Source organism: Furipterus horrens, unplaced genomic scaffold, assembly GCF_987537825.1.
Source record: "Furipterus horrens unplaced genomic scaffold, mFurHor1.1.pri manual_scaffold_6, whole genome shotgun sequence".
Taxonomy (NCBI): Eukaryota; Metazoa; Chordata; class Mammalia; order Chiroptera; family Furipteridae; genus Furipterus; species Furipterus horrens.
Window position 1 is genome coordinate 31,754,856 of NW_028327176.1, and position 20,327 is coordinate 31,775,182.

The window sequence follows — 20,327 nt, forward strand, 5'->3', positions numbered from 1 at the left end:
CACAACTACTTCATTCCAGGGTCATCCAATCCCTGTGCTCTCTCTCCCCACCTTCTCCTCTTTTAAGGGCAAGCTCACTTATTGCCTCATTACAATCCTGCCATGGTTTATAAGAAAAAAAAATAAAAAAAGAGAGTGGGGCAGATATGGGTATGTGGAGCAGAATTGAATATGGGTCACTGGGCATTGGAAATAAATGAGATGCGGTGTCCAGGATGCTGCTTCTGATTGGTGGGTCAAAGAATGGTGCCCCATGTGAAGATGGCAAAGATCCCAGAGGGAAAGCAGTTAGTTAGGCAGGTGTACAGTGAAGAGGATGACTTGCGTTACTGTAGTACAATGCCCATTCGAACTTTAATGTGCATGTGAATCGCTTGGGCTCTTGGGAAAATGCAGATTCTGAGACAGTAGGTTTGGGATGCCCCTGAGAGTTTGCATTTCTCACCAGCTCTCAGAAGGTGCTGTGGATGCTGGCCCATGGACCATACTTTGTATAGCAAGACCTTAGGAAAGAGTGGAAAGGGATAGGGCCTTTGAACCTCATAACTTGATGAGTGATGGTCAGATAAGAAGATATTACTTTCAAATTTAATGTTAAGGGACTTAGGGAGTGGGCATGGATTGTGTTGCTTTAAAAACAAAGTCTCCCAAAGGGACAGTGAAAAGTCAGAGAGAGGGAGATAGAAAGAAAAAGAAAGAAAGAAAGGAAGGAAGGAAGGAAGGAAGGAAGGAAGGAAGGAAGAAAGAAAGAAGGAAAGAAAGAAAGAAAGCAGGGTCCATCGATGAACTATTCTACCTACCTGGAGAATATCCTTTCAAACTCCTCTCAGATGAAACTTGAAATTTCTGTGTTCTCTTTTAACCAGGGCAGCCACTCCCTCCAGGCTGTCTCTGTGGCTTCAAAGCATTCCGCTGATGCAGTGAACAATTTTATCCATTGGAAATTCAGTTACTGTAACTCCTCAGGGCCCATTTAATTAATTTTAAACTGAATGGGTCGGTTGGTTATCGTATGAACATGTGACCCGGCTTTGATCCCACACAACTGTCACCTTTGGCATTTTAGGTCAAAAAGCATGTCACCAGCGAGTGAGGAATGTGGTAAAAGACAAGAAAGAGTTTGCCTTATGCTAGAAATGAGAATAGCAGGAGGCGCTATGGCCGAGCATGAATCTGGGAGTTTACTCACAGTGTTGTGGATTCATTAGTCATCCCTTGAAAAGCATTTCCTGGTATGGTGGTTATGTGTACATTATCACAAATTTCCCTTGAGGAATGAAATGAGAAATATTTACTTTCCAAATTTTAGCTGCAAATAGGAAACTGCTATGTATAGCAATCAGCCTGGTACTTACAGAATGAAATTAAATTCAGAAGAGAAGATCTTCGTAACATCTGGAAGCTTTTGAATGCCAGTGTTACAGATGCTCCTGTGATTTGGGGGCAACGTGGGATGTGTGCAGAGAATGAGTAAAAGTGATAGTTATTAAGGCATAAAGATAAAAACAGTAGAAAGGCATTTTGCAAATACTATTACATTTAAAAATAATTGGGTTTGGCTTTATCAATCCTGCTTTTAGCAGTTGAAGACTGAGAATTTAAAAGCCTGTAACACTATGGGAGAAGTTGCTCTAATGATTCTTATTTAGAGACCTGCGGGCTGGGACCAAACTTTCAGGCCTTTTTCATTTATATTTATTTTCCAGCCTGTTTTTACGTATTGCATCCATCACACTTTCCTATTTATTGCATCCCAGTTTCTTTTTGTTAATTAGTTTATATTATGCTCTTGGCAGTTTTAGAAAGCATTCCTCTATTGTAGACTAGGTTTTAACTCAAACATTTCAGAAAGATAAATCTCTATGTGAGCAAGCCATATCCCTCATCATTATAAATATTCCTTTATTTAGCTATCCTGTGATTCAGGAAGTTCTTCCTTACATCTCATGGAAAACATTAAACATTCTTTCGATTATCTGAGCTACACAAGGCTACTCTTCCCCACCCTCAATCCCTTTTACTTAAACTCCAAAGAAGAGAGAGGCTTCAGTGGTAGGTTGAATTGAAGGGTATTTTGTTACAAAAGGATGGGACTCCTTTAGAGAAATCTAGGCATCTGGATCCCCCCCAACCACGTTTTAAATTCACCAGTCATATACTCTGGACAACTGATATGAACTGCCTGGCATCCTGGTGACAATGCTCTCTCGTTCTCCTCCTTGCCCATTACCCCAGATCACACTGGATTCTTGTCCTGTCTGTAGCTGGTGATAGCAGAGTGGGCTTAGACTGCAATGTGTCCTGGGGTTGTGGGAATATCACATTTTTTAAAGGGGTGGTGAAAATGCTCTTTAACAAAGACAGTGATTCTAAGATAAAAAGGGGCTGCAGCCAGTAAATTCTGCTCTGGCATTTTCTGATATTTTTTCAAAGTGGCTAATGCTGAGATGCTTATGTGTCCGATAGACCCCTTGAATATTTGGAAAAGCCAAACACCTGAGTTAGGAATCATCCAGCATTGGAGCTACCGAATGAGCTAACCTAATGGCAGTGGTAGCTCCTGTAGCGACCCCAGAGCAAGATCGTAGAGATGACATTGAACACCAGAGAGAGAAAATGTCCTTCCTCTCTCCTTCCTTTACTTTTTTTCTTTTGGAGGTAGTAGGTGTTGTAGACGTTGCATCCTCTGGAGATTTTATGAAATTTAATTTATCAGGAAGAAGAGAGAGAGGACATCTATGTTAGAGGGATTTAAATTTTTCTGTGTGAATAAGTGATTACTTGATATGTGAGAGGATCCAGAGTGATACATTTATAGATTGTATCAGATTTCAGGAATTTTGGTTTTGCTGCCAAGGCAATGAATCAGCAGGTCTACAGCGGTACTTACCTGAGAATTCTAACTAGTGGACTTCATCAGACTTAATGGGAGTTAGACAATAATGGTTTAGTTTATATGGTGTAGTGCCTACCTGAAGGCAATACGTAAAATGTTTTCACTTAATGAACGAATGAACGAACAAATGAGATAAAGGAGATCATGATTCCCAACCAGGGCTAGGGGTCAAACCAGAATCGCCCTGCCCACTTCCTCCTATCTATCCTTTCTTCACATGAGCACCTCACCTTAGAGATTCTGATTTACCCCTTTTAAAGTGTCATGACCTGCCCCCCATTCCTACCCCCAGCTTTGGAAATCACTGCGAAGAGGTGCTTGGGACAGAGACAATGTGGAGAACCCCTTACAGGTGTTTGAAAGTGCTCAGCATAGTGGCTGACAAGAAATGCTAAGTTAAATCAGAAGGCTGAAGATGGACATGCAAACAATGCTACGCATACGGTTAAAATTTTTTTCCCAACCTTGGACTTGTTTTGATTTTTATCAGATGCCCATGGTCCCCTTCCCAATTGCTTAAAAAGGAAAATTCCTCACAAGTATTTTAACCGGGGGAGATTTGTAAATGCTCCAGGCCCGATGAATGCCAGGTTTTTGGTGTTCTGGATCAGTCTGTGAAGAGAGAAGGGAAAACAGGCAGCAGTTTACTAGATGTGTATTGTTTGCAATACATGAGGCCATGGTCACCAGAGGTTGCTGGCTGAAAACAGCATCAATAAAACCAAGTGCTTGAGAGGAGCTCCTGAGACCCTGGGAATGGAAACAGCATGATGAGAGCCATTGGCTAATTCTAGGAAGCTCTGCTCTCAATGTCTGGCCAAGGCAGGTGCATCAGAGCTGGGAGTCTGTTCAACCCCCTTCACCTCTGCTCCACCTCCCTCCACCCCTCCCTCCCTGCAGGCAGCATCAATGTCCAGGGCTCCTGGCCAAGTAGGTCCTGTCCCACCATGGAGTCTGCAGACTGGGGGTGATGGGAGGTTCTGCTCCTGGGAGAGATGAGCAAATCAGCTGTACTCCCTTGTAGGTAAACTGGTTCTCTTCATATTGGGCTGGCAGCCACACTGACCAATTATCTAGATGGTCACCCAGTCTCTGGAGTAGCAAGTCAGAGTCCAGGGGCTTTGATTTGGGGGATTTTATGCTTATTCTGTAGATAATTTGCTGTGTGGTGATGCCCAATCTCCTAACTTCCCTGAGCTAGCATTCCCTTCTGTAATACTGAATAATAATACACACTCTTCCTATTCTATAAGTTGATAGGTAGTAATAGAATATGTAGAGATAATGTACAAGGCAGGGCTTTGCAAAGTACAAAAGTATAAAAGTACAGCCAAAACATCACACTAGTGGAACATCCCCAGTTCCACCACTGTTTCTGACCCTTTGAGAAGAGGCCACAGTTGCTGGGTCCTGTCTACTTTGGATTCAATAAAAGGCCAGTAAATGCCTTTGGCTTTCTTAACCCATTCAAAAACCACCTGAAGAAACAATAATTACTCTTGTATAGAGAAAATATAGTGGACTGGTCAGGGGGGTGGACTCTGGAATCAGCTTGGTTTCACACCCTGATTTCACTAATTGTATGACTTTGGGAATCCCTTACAGCTCAGCCTCCTCATAGGGTGGTTTTAAAGGAACCTATGTGTGTGGTTCACTGTAAGGCTTCAAACAATGTTAACAATTATTATCATAGTTGATGATATTAATGATCTGAGAAATAGAATTCAGAGGTGAACCCATTTTTTTCAGAGTCCAGGTCTGGTGCTCATTCCACCTTCCCATATTTATCCACCATTCGTGCCTATTTCCATCTTTTATGTCCTTTCAATTATTTAAAGACAGATGATACTTGTGATTATTTTTACAACTGAATCAAGCAATTGTGGCCCATATAAAGCATTATGTGGGTGAGATGGAAGAGACTTTTATTTCTTAAGGGTCTTTTGGGGTTTGACCTCAGACCGCTTATCCATCCATTCATTCATTCAGCAAGCACTTATTGAGCCAAGCGCTGGTTAGGTGCTGGGGCTACAGCTGTGAACAAAGCAAAGAGAAGCTATGCAGAGCTGACATCCTAGTCTCAGGGCCTTCTTTGGGAAACGTCCATAAGGTTTCCCTAGGAGCACTTCATTTTTCTTTCTGTTGATAAATGTTGCTTTGTATCATGAGAAGTTTTATTTACCTTAAGCTGCTCTTGTGGTTCTCAATGTATGCTGTGCTGAATCAGCATCACTTGGGAAGTCTGTTTAAACTGCAGATTGCTAGGTCTGGGATAGGATTGTCATCTATAATTGCAATGACCCCCCCCCCCCCATGAAGTTCTACCTCATACACAAATCTAGACTATACCTTTAGTACTTAAATACCCATTATTTTAATTTCCCATAATTGTTTGGTGAGTTATTCTCACTTCCCTGTCTACACAGTCATCATACTGACCAATTAATTATTCTCTTTAGATAATTGCTGATTAGACCATTCATAGCGGGACCTTCTGCTGTAGTGAAAAATGCACAAGCTTTGAAGAAAGACAGGCTGGGGTTGCATCTCAGCCCTGCCATTGTCTAAGGTGCTGCATTGGTCAAATTGCTGACCTCTCAGAAGCCTCTCAGAGGAATTAAGTTCTAAGCACAAGATCTTAAAATCTGTTTGTTGCTAACATCTTTTCCACTGCCTTTAACTTTCAAAACTGTGCAGGGGGAGTTTGTAAAAGCTCAGGTCTGGGCCAAACAAGGTAGCAGTAGGAGGTCCAGTTTGGGAGTCAACATGACCTGATTCATAGTCCCAGTGTGTGACATCAGGCAAGTCAGCTAACTTCTTTGGGATACAAATTTACCATCTGAAAACTGAATTAAGCCAGCCTCGTCCCATCCTTTTTGTAAATTGGAGGAAGATGATAATTTGGAAAGGATAATTTTTAAGAATCAATTTTAAAACATCACAATAACAACCACCCTGTAAACACATGCCCAACATAGGGCTTTTACATGATAAGTACTCAAGAACCATTTACTGAATGAATGAATATGCCCAAACAATTCCCGATAAACTAATTCATAATCTCTAAGCTCCTTTCCAAATTTTTCCACCACGCCAAGTACTCCATACTCCCCCTTCCATAAGGCAAGAGCTACTTGGCAGGACTCCACAATGTCAATTTTAATTTCCAACTTTGTGTTGTGATGTTTCAGAGTTTTTACAGCTCTCAGGGAGAAGCAGTTGTCACCATGGCAACCTTCAGGCCATTGCAATGAGAGAAATTAGTGCTTGCCCAGACCTGGTAATTGCTGCAGTCTTTTCCTCTTGGATTCCTAACAGTGGATGCTTGAATACAAAAACGGAGTGGGCTCCAGCCAGTTAGAGTAATAGTGTACAGCAGTAAATGATCTGTTAGCTGATGCTTACATTTCAGACAAATTGAGGAGGCTGTCAAAGGCATTAGCTTCTATCTTTTCCAGGGAATCACTCTGAGAAATTTCACTAGGGGAGAGAGAAAAAACAAAGAAGAAATATGAAATAAATGACTGTGTCTGCATCATAAGCAGCTGTGCATGTGGTCCAACAACTGGGGCTCTGGTGTGTTCTTTTAAAAGAAGAACATGGATGCTTTCAGCTGTCCTCACATCGTAAAGGGCTAACATCTCCCTTTAGGAGCACTGATGGGCACCTACAACCCAGGTGCTGTTGAAATGCAAGTTTCAATAATCCTGTTTTTTTTTCTTGTATATTGTGACACAGCATCATCTATTATTAGACATGGACAGGCTCTTTGAGAGAATCTATTCAGATTCCTTTGTTCTACAGCTCAGTTTCTCAACTGAGTTTCTAAGAGAGGCACCCAGTGTTTTTCTTCTATCTTTTACTTATGCCCATATTATTTCCTTTTCAATTGCAATTTACATCCAATATTATTTTATATTAGTTTCAGCTGTACAGCATAGTTGTTAGACAATCATATACTTTACAAGTGTTTGCCCCAACCTGGCCCCACACATAGTTATTAGAATATTATCGACTATATTCCCTGTGCTGTACTTTACATCCCTGTGACTAGTCTGTAACTGCCAATTTGTATTTCTTAATCCCTTCACTTTTTTCACCCAGCCCCCCAACTCGCTCCCCTGTAAGCTATCAGAGTGTTCTTTGTAGCTATGAGTCTATTTCAATTTTGTTTTTCCATTTATTTTGCTCTTTAGATTTCATGTATAAGTGAAATCATATGGTATTTCTCCTTTGCCGACTGAGTTATTTCACTCAGCATAATACCCTTCTGGTCCATCCATGTTGTTGCAAATGTTAAGATTTCATTATTTTTTAGGGCCAAGTAGTATTCCACTGTGTAAATATACCACACAGCTTTTTAAAGCCACTCTTCTGTTGAAAGGCCCTTGGGCTGTTTCTGTATCTTGGCAATGCTGCAGTAACATAGGGGTGCATTCAGATATGTACCCAGAAATGGGAATGATGGGTGATAAGGCATTTCCATTTTAAATTATCTGAAGACCCTTCATACTCTTTTCCATAGTGGCTGCACCACCGGCACCTTGAGTTTATAGGAAGGTTTCAGGACCAGGATCAGGTTATCTGGGTTCCCAACTCCATCAGTCTAGTGAGGTTTTAATTTGGATTGAATTCATTGTTTCATAACTCTTCCCCTCTCCCCAAATCCCATTTGGAGGCAACTGCAATGTGATCACCTCCTACACATAGTGTCTTCTTTAGGTTCTGTCTATTTCTTTTCTTTTTTTAACTCTGTTAGCAAATTGAGGACAAGGAGTATGTCCCATTCAATTCTGAACCCTGGTGGCCTCATAATGCCTGGCACATTGGGAATGAATGAATGAATGGATTAATGAATGATCTGATTTTTAAAAAAAGAGACAAAAGTAAACGGTTTTGTCATATACCACGCCCAAGCATGTAGGTAATGTCAATGTTATGCTAAAGTCCCAACATAAGCTACCATTTGCTTCCAGCTGAGAAATAGGTCTCAACTTCATAAATTGTACATTTGCGTGTTTTTAAGGTTAACATTCACTGAAGGCTTCAGACTTGATGAGCATGTTAGCCCACAGAAAGGCTGAGCCTAAGGCAGTTAATGTCTTTTGTGACAAAACAGTAATGGATTGCTCATCTTATTCCTACCTAGTGGTTTGCTCTTTTAACTGTGGCTGCTTTTCTCACCAGGAGGTCAAAGGTTCTCAAAACTCAACATCTAAACTTGAGAGATGAAGAATAAAAGTTAGGTTTAAGCTAACTGACATTTCTGTAACCTGTAGAAAAATTCCTTATACACTAATTCTTAAGGAATTATTTTTACTATGCTCATTGTTTGCTAATATCCTAAAGAGCAGTCAGAGGTTCCTCAAGGAGCTAGAATTGCTTTGAAAGCCCTGTGGATTGTCAAGATCAGAGATGTTCTCTGGAAACTAAAAGGCCCCTTATGTTCTTTTGACTCATACTAACATTAAGAAGGATGCTGGAATCCTGGAGTTCTGAACAAGTTCTCTCTCCATGTATGGGGCCTTGGGCCAGGTAACCTGAGCCCCAGGGCAAAGCATTGATGTAACATCTGATACAAATGTGAGATCACACTACCTTATTAGGCTGCTCTACACTTTGATAAATGCCTTTTATCAATAAGGCTATATATATTGTATTTTTTTCTTACGCTTATTATATTTTAGATACAAAGATTATCTTCTCATGCACAATAAACTTCCAACACATTTTCTTCTATGTGGGTGTTATTTAAAAATGTGACACAAGGGAATAACTGCTCTAGCAGGAGAATTTTTATGATTGAAATCTCTCATCTTTTCTACTTGAGAAGTTTATCATCACTTACCAAATGCTTTCAGTTCATTGAAGCAAGGTTAATTATTTAGATTTTAATGACTCTTGAAAACCATACCTGTCTTCAAAGGATCCTAGATATTATTTGTATTAAAAAAGATAAAGTACTAGGGTTTCCCAAGTAGTTTCTCTTACAGAAAAATTACCCCCTTTCAACTATACTTTCTCTTAGAAAAAATTTATTATTTCAATTATGAATATTTTTTTATATGCAGTGGCTTACTTACATTTTTATGACCTCATTAAGTCCTCTGAAAGCTTGAGATGGAATTACGTTGATAGGGAGATAGGCAAGTGATCTAAAAAAGAAAGGAGGAAAGCTAAGAGTTTTAGATTTAAGATGGCGTGCCTTTTCAGTTCATGAATAAAATGTGTGTGTGGGGTGTGTGTGTATGTGTATGAGTTCTCAACAACTGAATTTAGCTTGAGAATTCTAACTCACATTCATAAAGATATGTCCTGACTTATTCTTGATCTATATCAAATAGTGTGTAATTTTTTGGTTAATATCTTGAACTATGGGATCAGACATAGCCAGGCTCAAATCCCCACTCTCTCACTACCTGGCTATGTGACCCTGGACATGTTATTCAAGCACTGTTTCAGTTTATTCATCTATAAAATTGAAATAATAATTCCAATTTCACGGAGTTGTTATGATGATTAATCAAGGTAACCCATGTAAAGGCCAGGGCTTGGTACTAAGTAAATAGTTAATACATAGTTCTAGAGTGGCCCTATAGGCTTGGCTGGCAGGATGGAAAAGAAGCTTTCTTGGGTTGATTGGAGAAATGAATGGTGAAAATACAATTGAAAATCAGGCAGACAGGAGAAGAAAAGATGCATTAAGGACCATCTGATCTAGGCAGCCTATTTCAATATTATCCCAAGAGCACTTGCTAATATGGTTAAATCACACAGGCATCTCATGCCGTTTGCGGGGGAACATCTATAGAGCATTTCCTTCAGACCCTCACTTATATCCAAAGTAACAGGCTAAGTGTTCTTGAATTGAGATAAAAATGATGTATTACATAAGAGTTGAGAATAGAGTAATTACTTGGCAACAGCAGGAACCAGAACAGGATGATGTACGAGTGATAAAGGAATGTGGGGTTAAGATAACTCAGGAGAAGGCACCTACCAGACAGGGATGAATGTTCAACCAACATATATCAAGCATCTACAGTGGTTCACAGTTTAGCCCAAGGACTGGCAGAGAGAAGGGGAGTGGAGTAGGACATTTCAGGTGGGACACGAATATCATGAATATGAGAACAGAGGTGGGAGAGGCGGCCTTGCTTTTCATGAATCTGTGCAGCAGAAACTGCCTTAGCTCCTAGAAAAGAACACCTCCATGATGAGCAGACTTGAGTTAGTGAGATGTCTTACAGTTCCAGAAGAGGCTTACTGCTGGTGTAAGGTGCTGTGCAGCGATGCACAAGCACCTGTAACCTTGTTATAGTCACTCAACAAAGGAGTGAGGTGGGAATTTCCCTGTGATAGCAGAAGAAATTGGATCATAAAAAGATCAAGTAATTTGAACAAGACAACATGACTAAGCAGACTGAGTCCAAGCGTTCTTTCCACTGTGCAATATTGGGTCAAAGCATGTGATTCCTAACCCATTCTCTCAATTTTATTGAGAAGTTATTGACAAATATAATTGTATATATTTAAGATGCACAATATGATGATTTGATGTACACATACATTGTGGAGCGATTACCAAGATAAAGATAATTAACATGTGCCTCACCTCACATAATAAACTCCTTTTGTGTGTGTGTGTGTGGTGAAAACACTTAAAATCAACTCACTGCAACTTTAAAGTATACAATACTGCATTAACAACAATGGTCACCGTGCTGTGCATTAGAACCTCCGAATTTACTCTTCTTATAACTGATAGTTTGTACCCTTTGACTTATATCTCTCCATTTTCCTCTCCTCCCAGACCTTGGCAACCATTCTACCCTCTGTTTCTATGACATCCACTTGAAAAACATTTTTTAGAGTGCACATGTAAGTGACGCCATACAGTATTTGTTTTCCTCTGTCTGGCTTATTTCACTAAGCATAATGTCCTCCAGGCTGCCCTGGCTGGTTTAGCTCAGTGGATTGAGCGTCGGCCTGCGAGCTAAGTGTCGCTGGTTCGATCTTCCAGTCAGGGTACATCAGAGAAGGAAAACTCTGACTCCAAAAAACCTCCGCTGCCTTGCGGCATACCTCTTCAGGGGAAAGGCTAAGGGAGTAAACCCCGACAGAAAATCCGGAGCCGGAGTCCCTAAGGCGGTTTGACGTTGTAGTCAACACCGGCAACTCCTGCGGCGCACCTGAACCCAAGCTGTATCGACTCCGTCTTTCCCTTGGACCCTTCAGCTGCGAAGAGAGGGGGGGTCTGCTGCATGGGCAACAGCAGACCCTCCATATTACCCTGCCCAGGCTCTGTAGCTTCAGCGTCATCGCAAGATGTCGATTCAACACGGGAGGAGACAGATACCATGTCACTCCCGAGTCGGACTGCACAGCCATTCTTGGCGGTGCAGATAGACTCTGAAGAAGCTACACCATCGTCTCTCGAGACGGACGGCTGCCGACGACGAATGTCCTCCAGGTTCATTCCACGTCGTCACAAATGCCACATTTCCTTCTTCTTCTTCTGGTTTTTTTTTTTTTTTAAAGCTGAAAACTCTTCCATTTTATGTGTGTGTATACATATGAGGTCTGTCCAGAAAGTATCCAGCCATATAATATGAAAAATAGAAGCACTTATTGAAGAAGATACAAGATACAAGAAACATTGTACATAGGACAATGACACCTCAGACCTCTTCAAAGGAGGCACCTTGGGACCTCATACAGTTGTCCCAGCATCCCTTCCACTATGCAAAACCCTCTGCACATTCCTTTGTTGGAACCTCTATTAGCGGCCTCATCACATTTTACTGAATCTTATCAAAGGTCTGAAATCTCTTCCCTTTCAAAGGTAATTTTAGTTTTGGGAAAAGTCAGTAGTTTCTGGAATCCCCAGATCAGCCTCTAGTTCTCACAGTCAGTCGGTGATCTTTGTTGATTGCAGCCTGTACATGTTCAACATTCTCAGGTGTTCTGCTTGTTGCAGGCCTTCCAGAGCATGGGTCACTTTCAACAAATTCTCCACCATCTTTGAAGCATTTGTGCCACACTTATATTTTCACTGCACTCATTGCAGCGTCCCCGAAAGCCTTCTCAATCATCTGAATAGTTTCTGCTGAGGAATGTGCAAGCTTCACACAAAATTTGATGCAGATTCATTGCTCTACTTGCTCAGTAATTTTGAATGTGATAGCTACACGGTACACATACTCACTCAATCGTGTCTACCACCCCCACTGACTAGTACAGTGAAGTCATCATTGTTCACACATGCGCATTCCAGTCCACTTTCCCTGGTTGCCAGGTTACATTGATGTTTCACAAACCATTTTCATTATACTAATAAAGGATATTTTGATTGTTTCCTCCTCTTTGCTATCATGAATAGTGCTGCAGTGAACATGAAAGTGGAGATAGCTCGTCGAGACAGTAGTTTGATTGCCTTTGGATATAAACCCAGGTAACGTTCTCTCAGTGAGCACAGTTGAGGGATAGATCTTGTAACCTTGCTTATCTTCTGAGGAGGCATGTCACACTCTCAATATGCCTCCTGCAAAGCATCTCATCAACAGTTCTTCTCTGGGGGCTAATGTAAAGAAATTTTACTTCAGAAAAATGCGTTCATTCAACAGCCTCTTGGAGATGTTACAACCTTGAGGAAGTAATCCAAACTCGGTCCTCTGAATCTGTTCCTGAAGACAGTCCCCTCAGCACATCGTTCAATACCCAAACTTATTTTACAGGACATCCAAGAAGAATAGGGACAGTGGGGGAGAAATATTCTTACGATGGCATGTTTGCTTTCCTATATTTCTCCTGGAATCATGTCTGCTTGGCTTACTGATTAAAAACACAGTTTTATTGCTCTCTGCACTGCCAAGTCAATAAATTTCCAGAAGAGAAAGCTGTATTCTACTGTACCCCATGCAACATCAATAAAACTGACAGCCAAATTCTGATTCCAGAATCTTTATTGCTGGGGATAATGCAGTGCAGAACATATTTTGGAGAGTGTTTACATAAAAGCTTCAACTGAACCCTTCAGAGCCATTTATATGCAAATGGAGCCCAAAAGCTGGAGGCTCTCAGCAAGCAGTCTCCTCCTCCCACAGGGGGCACAGCGTGGCTCTCAGAAGAGCAGTTTGGCTCAGATTTGACCAGGAAGGTTGTGTGGGCTCTTGATTGATATAAAGTTGCGGGATGAGAAGCAAAGGCCAGAGAGAAGTGAGAGAAGCAGTGGATCAGGCACTGACTGTCCCCAATGACTCCGCAACAGCCCCGGTGCAAGATGAAATTTTGCAGTTGCTGTTGATGCTGCAAGAGCAGGAAAGGCAGAGTGATTGAGTTCCAACCATAAAAGGGTCACTGAGCAAAGAGCAGGGAGCTATGTGGATATGGCTGGGGCAAGATAGAGGCCTGGGGGCCAGAGAACGGGGAGAGAGGTTGGGTGAGGCAGAGCACTGAGCTTTTCACAACACATGCAGTCTCTTGAAGTCAAATGGAGAATATGGTTCTATGAACCCCCCAAATTTTTTTTCACTGACTTATATTTTTATTCTAGAGATGTCATGTCTTTATTTGTGATGCATCTTCAATTGGCAGCAGTTCCTAAGCATTCAAGTGTCTGTCTCCTGCATTTAAACTTGTTTGTTCACATGGCCCATGATTTGTTCATAACCGTTTGAATGTACTTCCTTTGAGGTGCTCTAGTCCTTGATGGATACTTTTATGATTCTTTCCACGAAGCCAGAAACTTTTAGCAATGTGATCGTAACAATTACCCTGCTATTCTACTCCTGCATACATCCCAGAGAAATTCTCACACTGATACTTAAGGGCAGCTGTATGAGGATTTTCTTCACAGTGCTGTGGCATTGGGTGTGTTGGAGGCATGCGGGGTGTCCTCTGCTGAGTGAGGTAATGGTACAATGTGGACGGTGTGCACGTAACTAACCAGTCAGCAGTTAGAAACCACAGTCTAAAGGCACACAGGGCAGCATGCATGGATCTTAGAATCATGGTGCTGAGAGAAAAAACAAGTAAGAAATTAATAATATACATAAAATACTACTTGCAGAATTAAAATACTTGCACATCAAATAGACATTTTAAAAGAAAACATATAAACATACTTTAGGATGGGTGCCCATGGTGAGTGGAAAGGAAGTAGGAGAAGAGGTTAAAATAAATTCCTAAAAATGGAGAGGGATTTTGAATGAAGCAATGATAATGTTATTTGAATAAAGAAATATGATCAGCTTAACCCTCTGTACCTGTGAGACAAATGGGAAAGAAAAAACGTTTTCATTTGATGTACTGAGTTCTTCCCTTATTCCATTCTCCCCCTCCTTCCTCCTTTTCTTCCTTCTTCTTTTTTTAAAGTTAGGCCTTCAGATATTCCAAGAATTTTGTGAACTCTTGTGGAGAGGTCTAGTCAGTATCATTAGATATAGAGCAGACGCCAAGGAGAACTGGAGAGAAAAGGCCAAAGGCAAGGACGGCTCAGTGACTCTGTTGTCCAGGGTCAAAAAAGGCATGAAAGCAATGCATAAAACAAAGGAAAATAAAAGAGAGACTGAGCCTTTTCTGTCCCAGACAAAGAGAGTGACACTCCCAAACTGTGCATCATCTCAGGTGGGTGGTAAAAAGCCAAGGTTAGTGGGCAAATGTGAGTTTGAACTTGCAGGGTGGGGAGTTCTCTCTGCCTCTTGAAAAGTGAGATGGCTGTGGGAGAAGATGGCTGGGGAACCATGTATCTGCTTACATTTATTACATTTTCCCAGTCATATTTACATTTTTAAACTTTGATGTTTACACAAATGAATAATGTAACATAGGTGGCACCTGGATTGTGGCCAAATTCCACCTTGTCCAAGTGAATTTGGCACAGATGTGAAAACAAAACTTAGATTGGATGACAAAGGTTGACTTAGTTTCATCATTTCTGGAACCTCCATCTATTCAAGAATCCTGCCTGCAACTTCCTCAACTATTCCAGTTATGAAGCAGTCTCTTTTCCTTAGGATTAGAATAAAGCACTCACCCTAGTTCTGGGGTTTTGTAATTGGTTAGGACTCTGGTGAAGGCCTGTGTGTCTCTCTGCATTGTCTGCACTGAGCCCAACAATGTTTGGAGGGTAGGAGTGTGGCTGCAGTGCCTTGGGTTATACCTGCTTCCCTCCACACCATGTTGGCGCTTGTTTTTGCCTTGATTCCTTATCCTGTAGCTCATCTTGTCTCCCCAGAGTCCGTCTAGAAATAGAGTCCTTGCCCTGCCTTCTTCTCAAAAAAAAAAACCAAAACAAAACAAACACAGATTCTGATCCCTGTATCTCTACCCCTTAGAGGAAACTCCTGACCCAAAACAGTTTCTACTTGCTATGTGGTGAGGATCAGCTGAGTTCTTTCACTGCTGGGTTTTGACTTTCACACTGGGCCCCCTAACACAGATAGGGACCTTGTGTAGGGTCTGCCAGTGCAGTTGGGCTTTCTATAGTGTATGCTGGGTGAGCTGCCAAAATCATTTAGCCCCGAGAGTCATTACCCCAGCATATGGGAAAGTGGGCAGCTAAAACTTTCAGCTAAGTTGGTGTCCTGGAATTACCCTCAGCCCAAAATCACCACCTCAACCAAGATCATTTCTTTCCTGGGCAGCTCACATCCAACGACTAGTCAATGCAGTCTCAAGGTTGGGCTACTTAGAAGGTCTAACCCACCTTCAGAGCTCCATCCCATCAACTCTTGCACCTGGGCCCCTGACTCAGTGCCCTTCCCAGCCAACCCCAATTGCCATGCACCATGCATCAGGACCAGACATCAGAGGTGTTGCTTACAGAGAAGAAAATAGCTTTCAAATAAACCCAATCACCATGAAGAAGATGATGGACCTGGAGCAGAAACAAAACTGAAGCCTAGGTGTTACTCTAGTTTGACCAAAACTCTGTTTCTGTGGTCAATAATCTGAGGCTTTGTTCCTAAGATTATTTGATGCTGATCAGAACCTCATTGTTCTGAGCGCGGAAGATGAGTCGGGGGTGCTGGATGAGGACACTCTGTTCAGCTATCTGTCTCAGTTTCCCCACTCTGATTGCCAAGGAATTTTCCTAGCTTCTTACTATCCTGCTTCACTTCTGCCCAGCATGGCAGAAGTGAATTATTTTTATTCACTTCCCTCTAATTGTTTAGAAAAGCCATCAATATTATTGATTTAGGAAAGCTACACAAACATCCATCCATCTTTTACACATGATTAGTTTATTGCTGGAGCTACACATTCTGAATGTTAAGACACTACAAAATCAGAGGGAGGGAAAAAGAGAGAAATCAGAGATGGTCAAAGGTTTTTGCCTAATGAACTCATTGAAATGGGAGGGAGAAGCATTTCCTTATTTAAAATCAAAAGAATGTTAATGTTTTTGTATTTATTATAAAAGACCTTGTTCTACATTTAACAGAGGCCTAAGCATTTCTGTATTCTTTACAGTGCTGTTCAGCAATTACAATAAACTTGCTTTCATCTTGGAATGAAATAAAATTGCTTTCCTCTTTCCAAATAATTTCAAATATTCATCATTTCAAATGCATTGATCTATTTGGTAATTTCATTACTGGGTATGTCTTCATTTGTTGGCCTCTTTTCTTTAGCATTTACCTTGAGGGAGCTGAGACTTCAATGTTAACTGAAATATGAAGTCAGTATGGATGAACATCTACTATGTTAAGTTTTAAATCAGAAAATTTTGGAACATGCCTTAAAAATACATCCAGGTAGTTATGATTACTGTTTGACTACTCCTTTACACACTTACTGCATTAGGCTCAAGGAATCAAGAGTGAAAGGGCCACTGCTCACTTTACAGATGAAGTACCTTATGATAGAAAAATGAAATTACTTCCCTGAAACCATGTGGCAATTCAGTGGCAGATCTGGAGTAGAACATAGGTTACTTCATTCCTGGTCCAGTGCTGTGTTCTTCACTAATAAAGTCACTTCAGTATTTGTCCTTTGGGGGTTTGTTTATACACCCTGCTACATGATCCTTTGGTGCTCCTGTGACAACATAACTTTCTTCTTTTTTTTTATTAAAGTATATTTTATTGATTATGCTGTTACAGTTGTCCCAATTTCTTTTCCCTTTGCTCCCCTCCACCGAGTACCCCCTTCCCTCCAGTAATCCCACCCCCTTAGTTCATATCCATGGTTCATGAATATAAGTTCATTGGCTTTACCCTTTCCTATATTATTCTTAACTTCCCCCTGTCTATTTTGTACCAACCAATTATGCTTCTTAATCCCTATACCATTTCCCAATTTCTCCCTCTTCCCCCTCCCAGCTGATAACCCTCCAAATGATCCCCATGCCTATGATTCTATTCCTATTCTGGTTTGCTTACTTGGATTTTGTTTTTATTTTTTAGTTTCAGATGTTGATATTTGTGAGTTTGTTGTCATTTAAATGTTCATAGTTTTGATCTTCTTTTTCTTAAATAAGTCCCTTTGACATTTCATTTAATAAGGGCTTGGTCATGGTGAATTCCTTTAGCTTTACCTTGTCTGGGAAGCACTTCATCTGCCCTTCCATTCTAAATGATGGCTTTGCTGGATAGAGTAGTCTTGGTTGTAGGTCCTTGCTTTTCATCACATTGAGTACTTCTTGCCCATCCCTTCTTGCTGACAAAGTTTATTTTGATAAATCAGCTGATAGTCTTATAGGCACCCTTTGTAGGTAACTCTCTGCTTTTCTCTTGCGGCTTTTAAGATTCTCTCTTTATCTTGAACCTTTGGTATTTTAATTATGATGTGGTCCTCTTTGGGTCTAGCTTGTTTGGGACTCTCTGTGCTTCCTGGACTTGTATTTCTATTTCCTTTGCCAAATTGGGGAAGTTTTCTTTCATTATTTTCACATAAGCTTTCAATTTCTTGCGCTTCCTCTTCTCCTTCTGGCACCCCTATGACTCGGATGTTGGCACATTTGAAGTTGTCCCAGACATTCCTAAGTCTCTCCTCATTTTTTTCAAATTCTTGTTTCCTCATTCTGTACTGGTTGACCATATTTTTCTTCCTTATGTTCCAAATCATAGATTTGAATCCTGGTTTCCTTCCCTTCACCATTGGTTTTGTGTGGATTTTCCTTCGTTTAATTTAGCATAGCCTTCATTTCTTTCCTTATGCGTTTGCCGTACTCAAGCATATCTGTCAAGCTTGTGAGCATCTTTATGACCAGTGTTTTGAACTCTTCATCTCTTAGGTTGGCTACCTCCTCATCTGTTAGATTGGCTATCTCCTTGTCGCTTAGTTCTCCCACTGCAACTTTGATTTGTTCCTCCTTTTGGGCCATACCTCTCTGTCTCCTCATCTTGACAGGTTCCTGTGTTTATTTGCCTCTGTGTCTTAGGTAGAGCTGTTGCACTTGTTACGTTGTAAGGGGCGGAGCCTTAGTATTCATCAGTACAAGACAACCTGTTTCACCACATTGTGGCCCTGTGTGTGGGGGAAGGGTCTAAGAGGGAACAATGCCACTTGCTCAGCACTTTCCCCTTTTCCAGGTACTTCTCCCACTTCCGTATGGGACTGGCACTTCTCTAGTTGTTGCCTTGGCTGTCATTCCCAGACTGAGTGGGTCTGTGGACATTCTAGGACCATGGGGGCCCTTTAAACAAGTGGACTTTCCTGAGAAACCAGCAGTTTCTTCCTTCGCCCCAACCCCCACTGGTTTGCACAGTCAGAAGCAATGAGGCTTTTATTTACCCTGGCACTGGGGCTGTGAGCTGCATGGTCTGTCTGGTGCTGGGAGCACTCCCCAGGTGTCCCTCCCTACTTTTTAAAACGTGTGACTGCACTTTTGGCCAGCCTGCTGCTGCTGCCACTGCTGCCACCACTGCCGCCATCACAACACATTCTCTCTGCCCCGGCTCCACCCCTCCTACCTGTCTGAATGAGTATATTTTTATATTTTTGTTTGTTGGAATTCCATGAAGCTTGATTTTCTGGAACTTCTGGTTGTCTCTAGTTGTGAAGTAGCTGTATTCCTTCTTAGTTGTGGAGGGAGATGAAGCATGTCTGTCTAGGCCTCCATCTTGGCCGGAATTTCACCATCAGCTTCTTGAGGGTGAGTGCTTATAGTTCAACATCGAAGGTGCAGCTCAAATTCCTCTTCCTCTGTGAAGCATCAGAACCTGCCAGAATGGTTTCTCTTTCCTCAGTTCTCTTTAGCACCTAGTAACTACACAGATATATATATATATATATATATATATATATATATTTTTTTTTTTTTTGCTACACTGATATTTGACATTTACCAGATGCCCTGAATGAACTTCTCTTTTTTTCTAGCATTGGACACCCAGTCTCTGGTGGATTCTGCCTTCACACATTTCTTGCATCCAACCCCGTTATTCTTTTCCCATTGCCACTCTTCTTGGCCTTTCTTTTCTCCACCTTGACTATTCTATGCTCCGAAAATTGGTTTTCTGTCACCCCATCAGGGGTTTCTCCTGCCCAGTCTAGATAAATCTTCCTGACACCTTCTACTGTGTCACTCTTATACTCAGATATCCACAAATGTCTCAGCTTTGCACTCAAGGCCCTCCAAATAAAGGCTCAAACTTCATTTGCCAGCCCTATCACCCACTGTTCCCCTCATGTAACTAGTACTCTGAACCTGTGCTGAGTGCTTGAAATATGGCTAGTCCAAACTGAGATGCACTGGATATGTAAAATGCACACATAATATTGAAGACTTGGCAAGAAAAAGAATGGTATTTCATTAATAATTTTTATATTGATTACATGTTGCAATGATACTTTTTGGTACATATTGGATTAAACAAAACATTTTATTAAAAGTAGTTTCACCTTTTCAAGGCTTTTTAAATGTGGTTATTAGAAAACAAAAATTACATGTGTGACTTACATTATATTTCTACTGGGCAGTGCCTCCCTAGACACACCAGACTCTTGTGTTTCCTGAACTTGCGTCACACTTTCCCGCCTTCACTCGCACTGTCTCCACCATCTGGCACTCTGCATTTCTCTGCTGGTCAAATTCTACCCTTGGTTAAAGGGTTATCTCAGGTGCTACATTCTTTAAGGAAGGTGTCTTCATCACCAGTTACATGCTTTCTCTTTGGAAGCAGCATAGTGGGGCAGTGAAGATAGTCTCTGTAGCCAGGCTGCTTGGGTTCAAATCATTGCTGCATTCCATATCTATAAATGATGATGATACTAACTAACCCAGAGAGTTTTGGCATTCAATGAGAACATGTTTATGTAAGACTACTACAACATCAAGCACAAGATAAGGGCTCAATAAGTACTTTTAATTCATAGATGCTTACTGTGAAAAATTCAAGCCACCCCACTTATGCCTAATGATAACTGTACTTCCTTGTTGGGGATGGGGTAGGGTTGCTTCAGTACTTTGGAGCATACTCTT

The 20,327-nt window shown here is 41.2% G+C and overlaps 1 protein-coding gene across 1 annotated transcript in view; it reads right to left on the bottom strand.

Moving 5' to 3' along the window:
* LHCGR (luteinizing hormone/choriogonadotropin receptor) overlaps positions 1-20,327 on the bottom strand; it is a 52,602-nt gene that overhangs the window by 23,226 nt on the left and 9,049 nt on the right. Inside the window, exons 2-6 of the mRNA XM_090280249.1 lie at positions 8,980-9,051; positions 6,302-6,376; positions 3,434-3,508; positions 1,356-1,430; positions 1,190-1,267 (exon numbers count right to left, since the gene is read on the bottom strand). Coding sequence (XP_090136375.1) covers positions 1,190-1,267; positions 1,356-1,430; positions 3,434-3,508; positions 6,302-6,376; positions 8,980-9,051 — 375 coding nt within the window. The remainder of the gene's footprint in view (positions 1-1,189; positions 1,268-1,355; positions 1,431-3,433; positions 3,509-6,301; positions 6,377-8,979; positions 9,052-20,327) is intronic.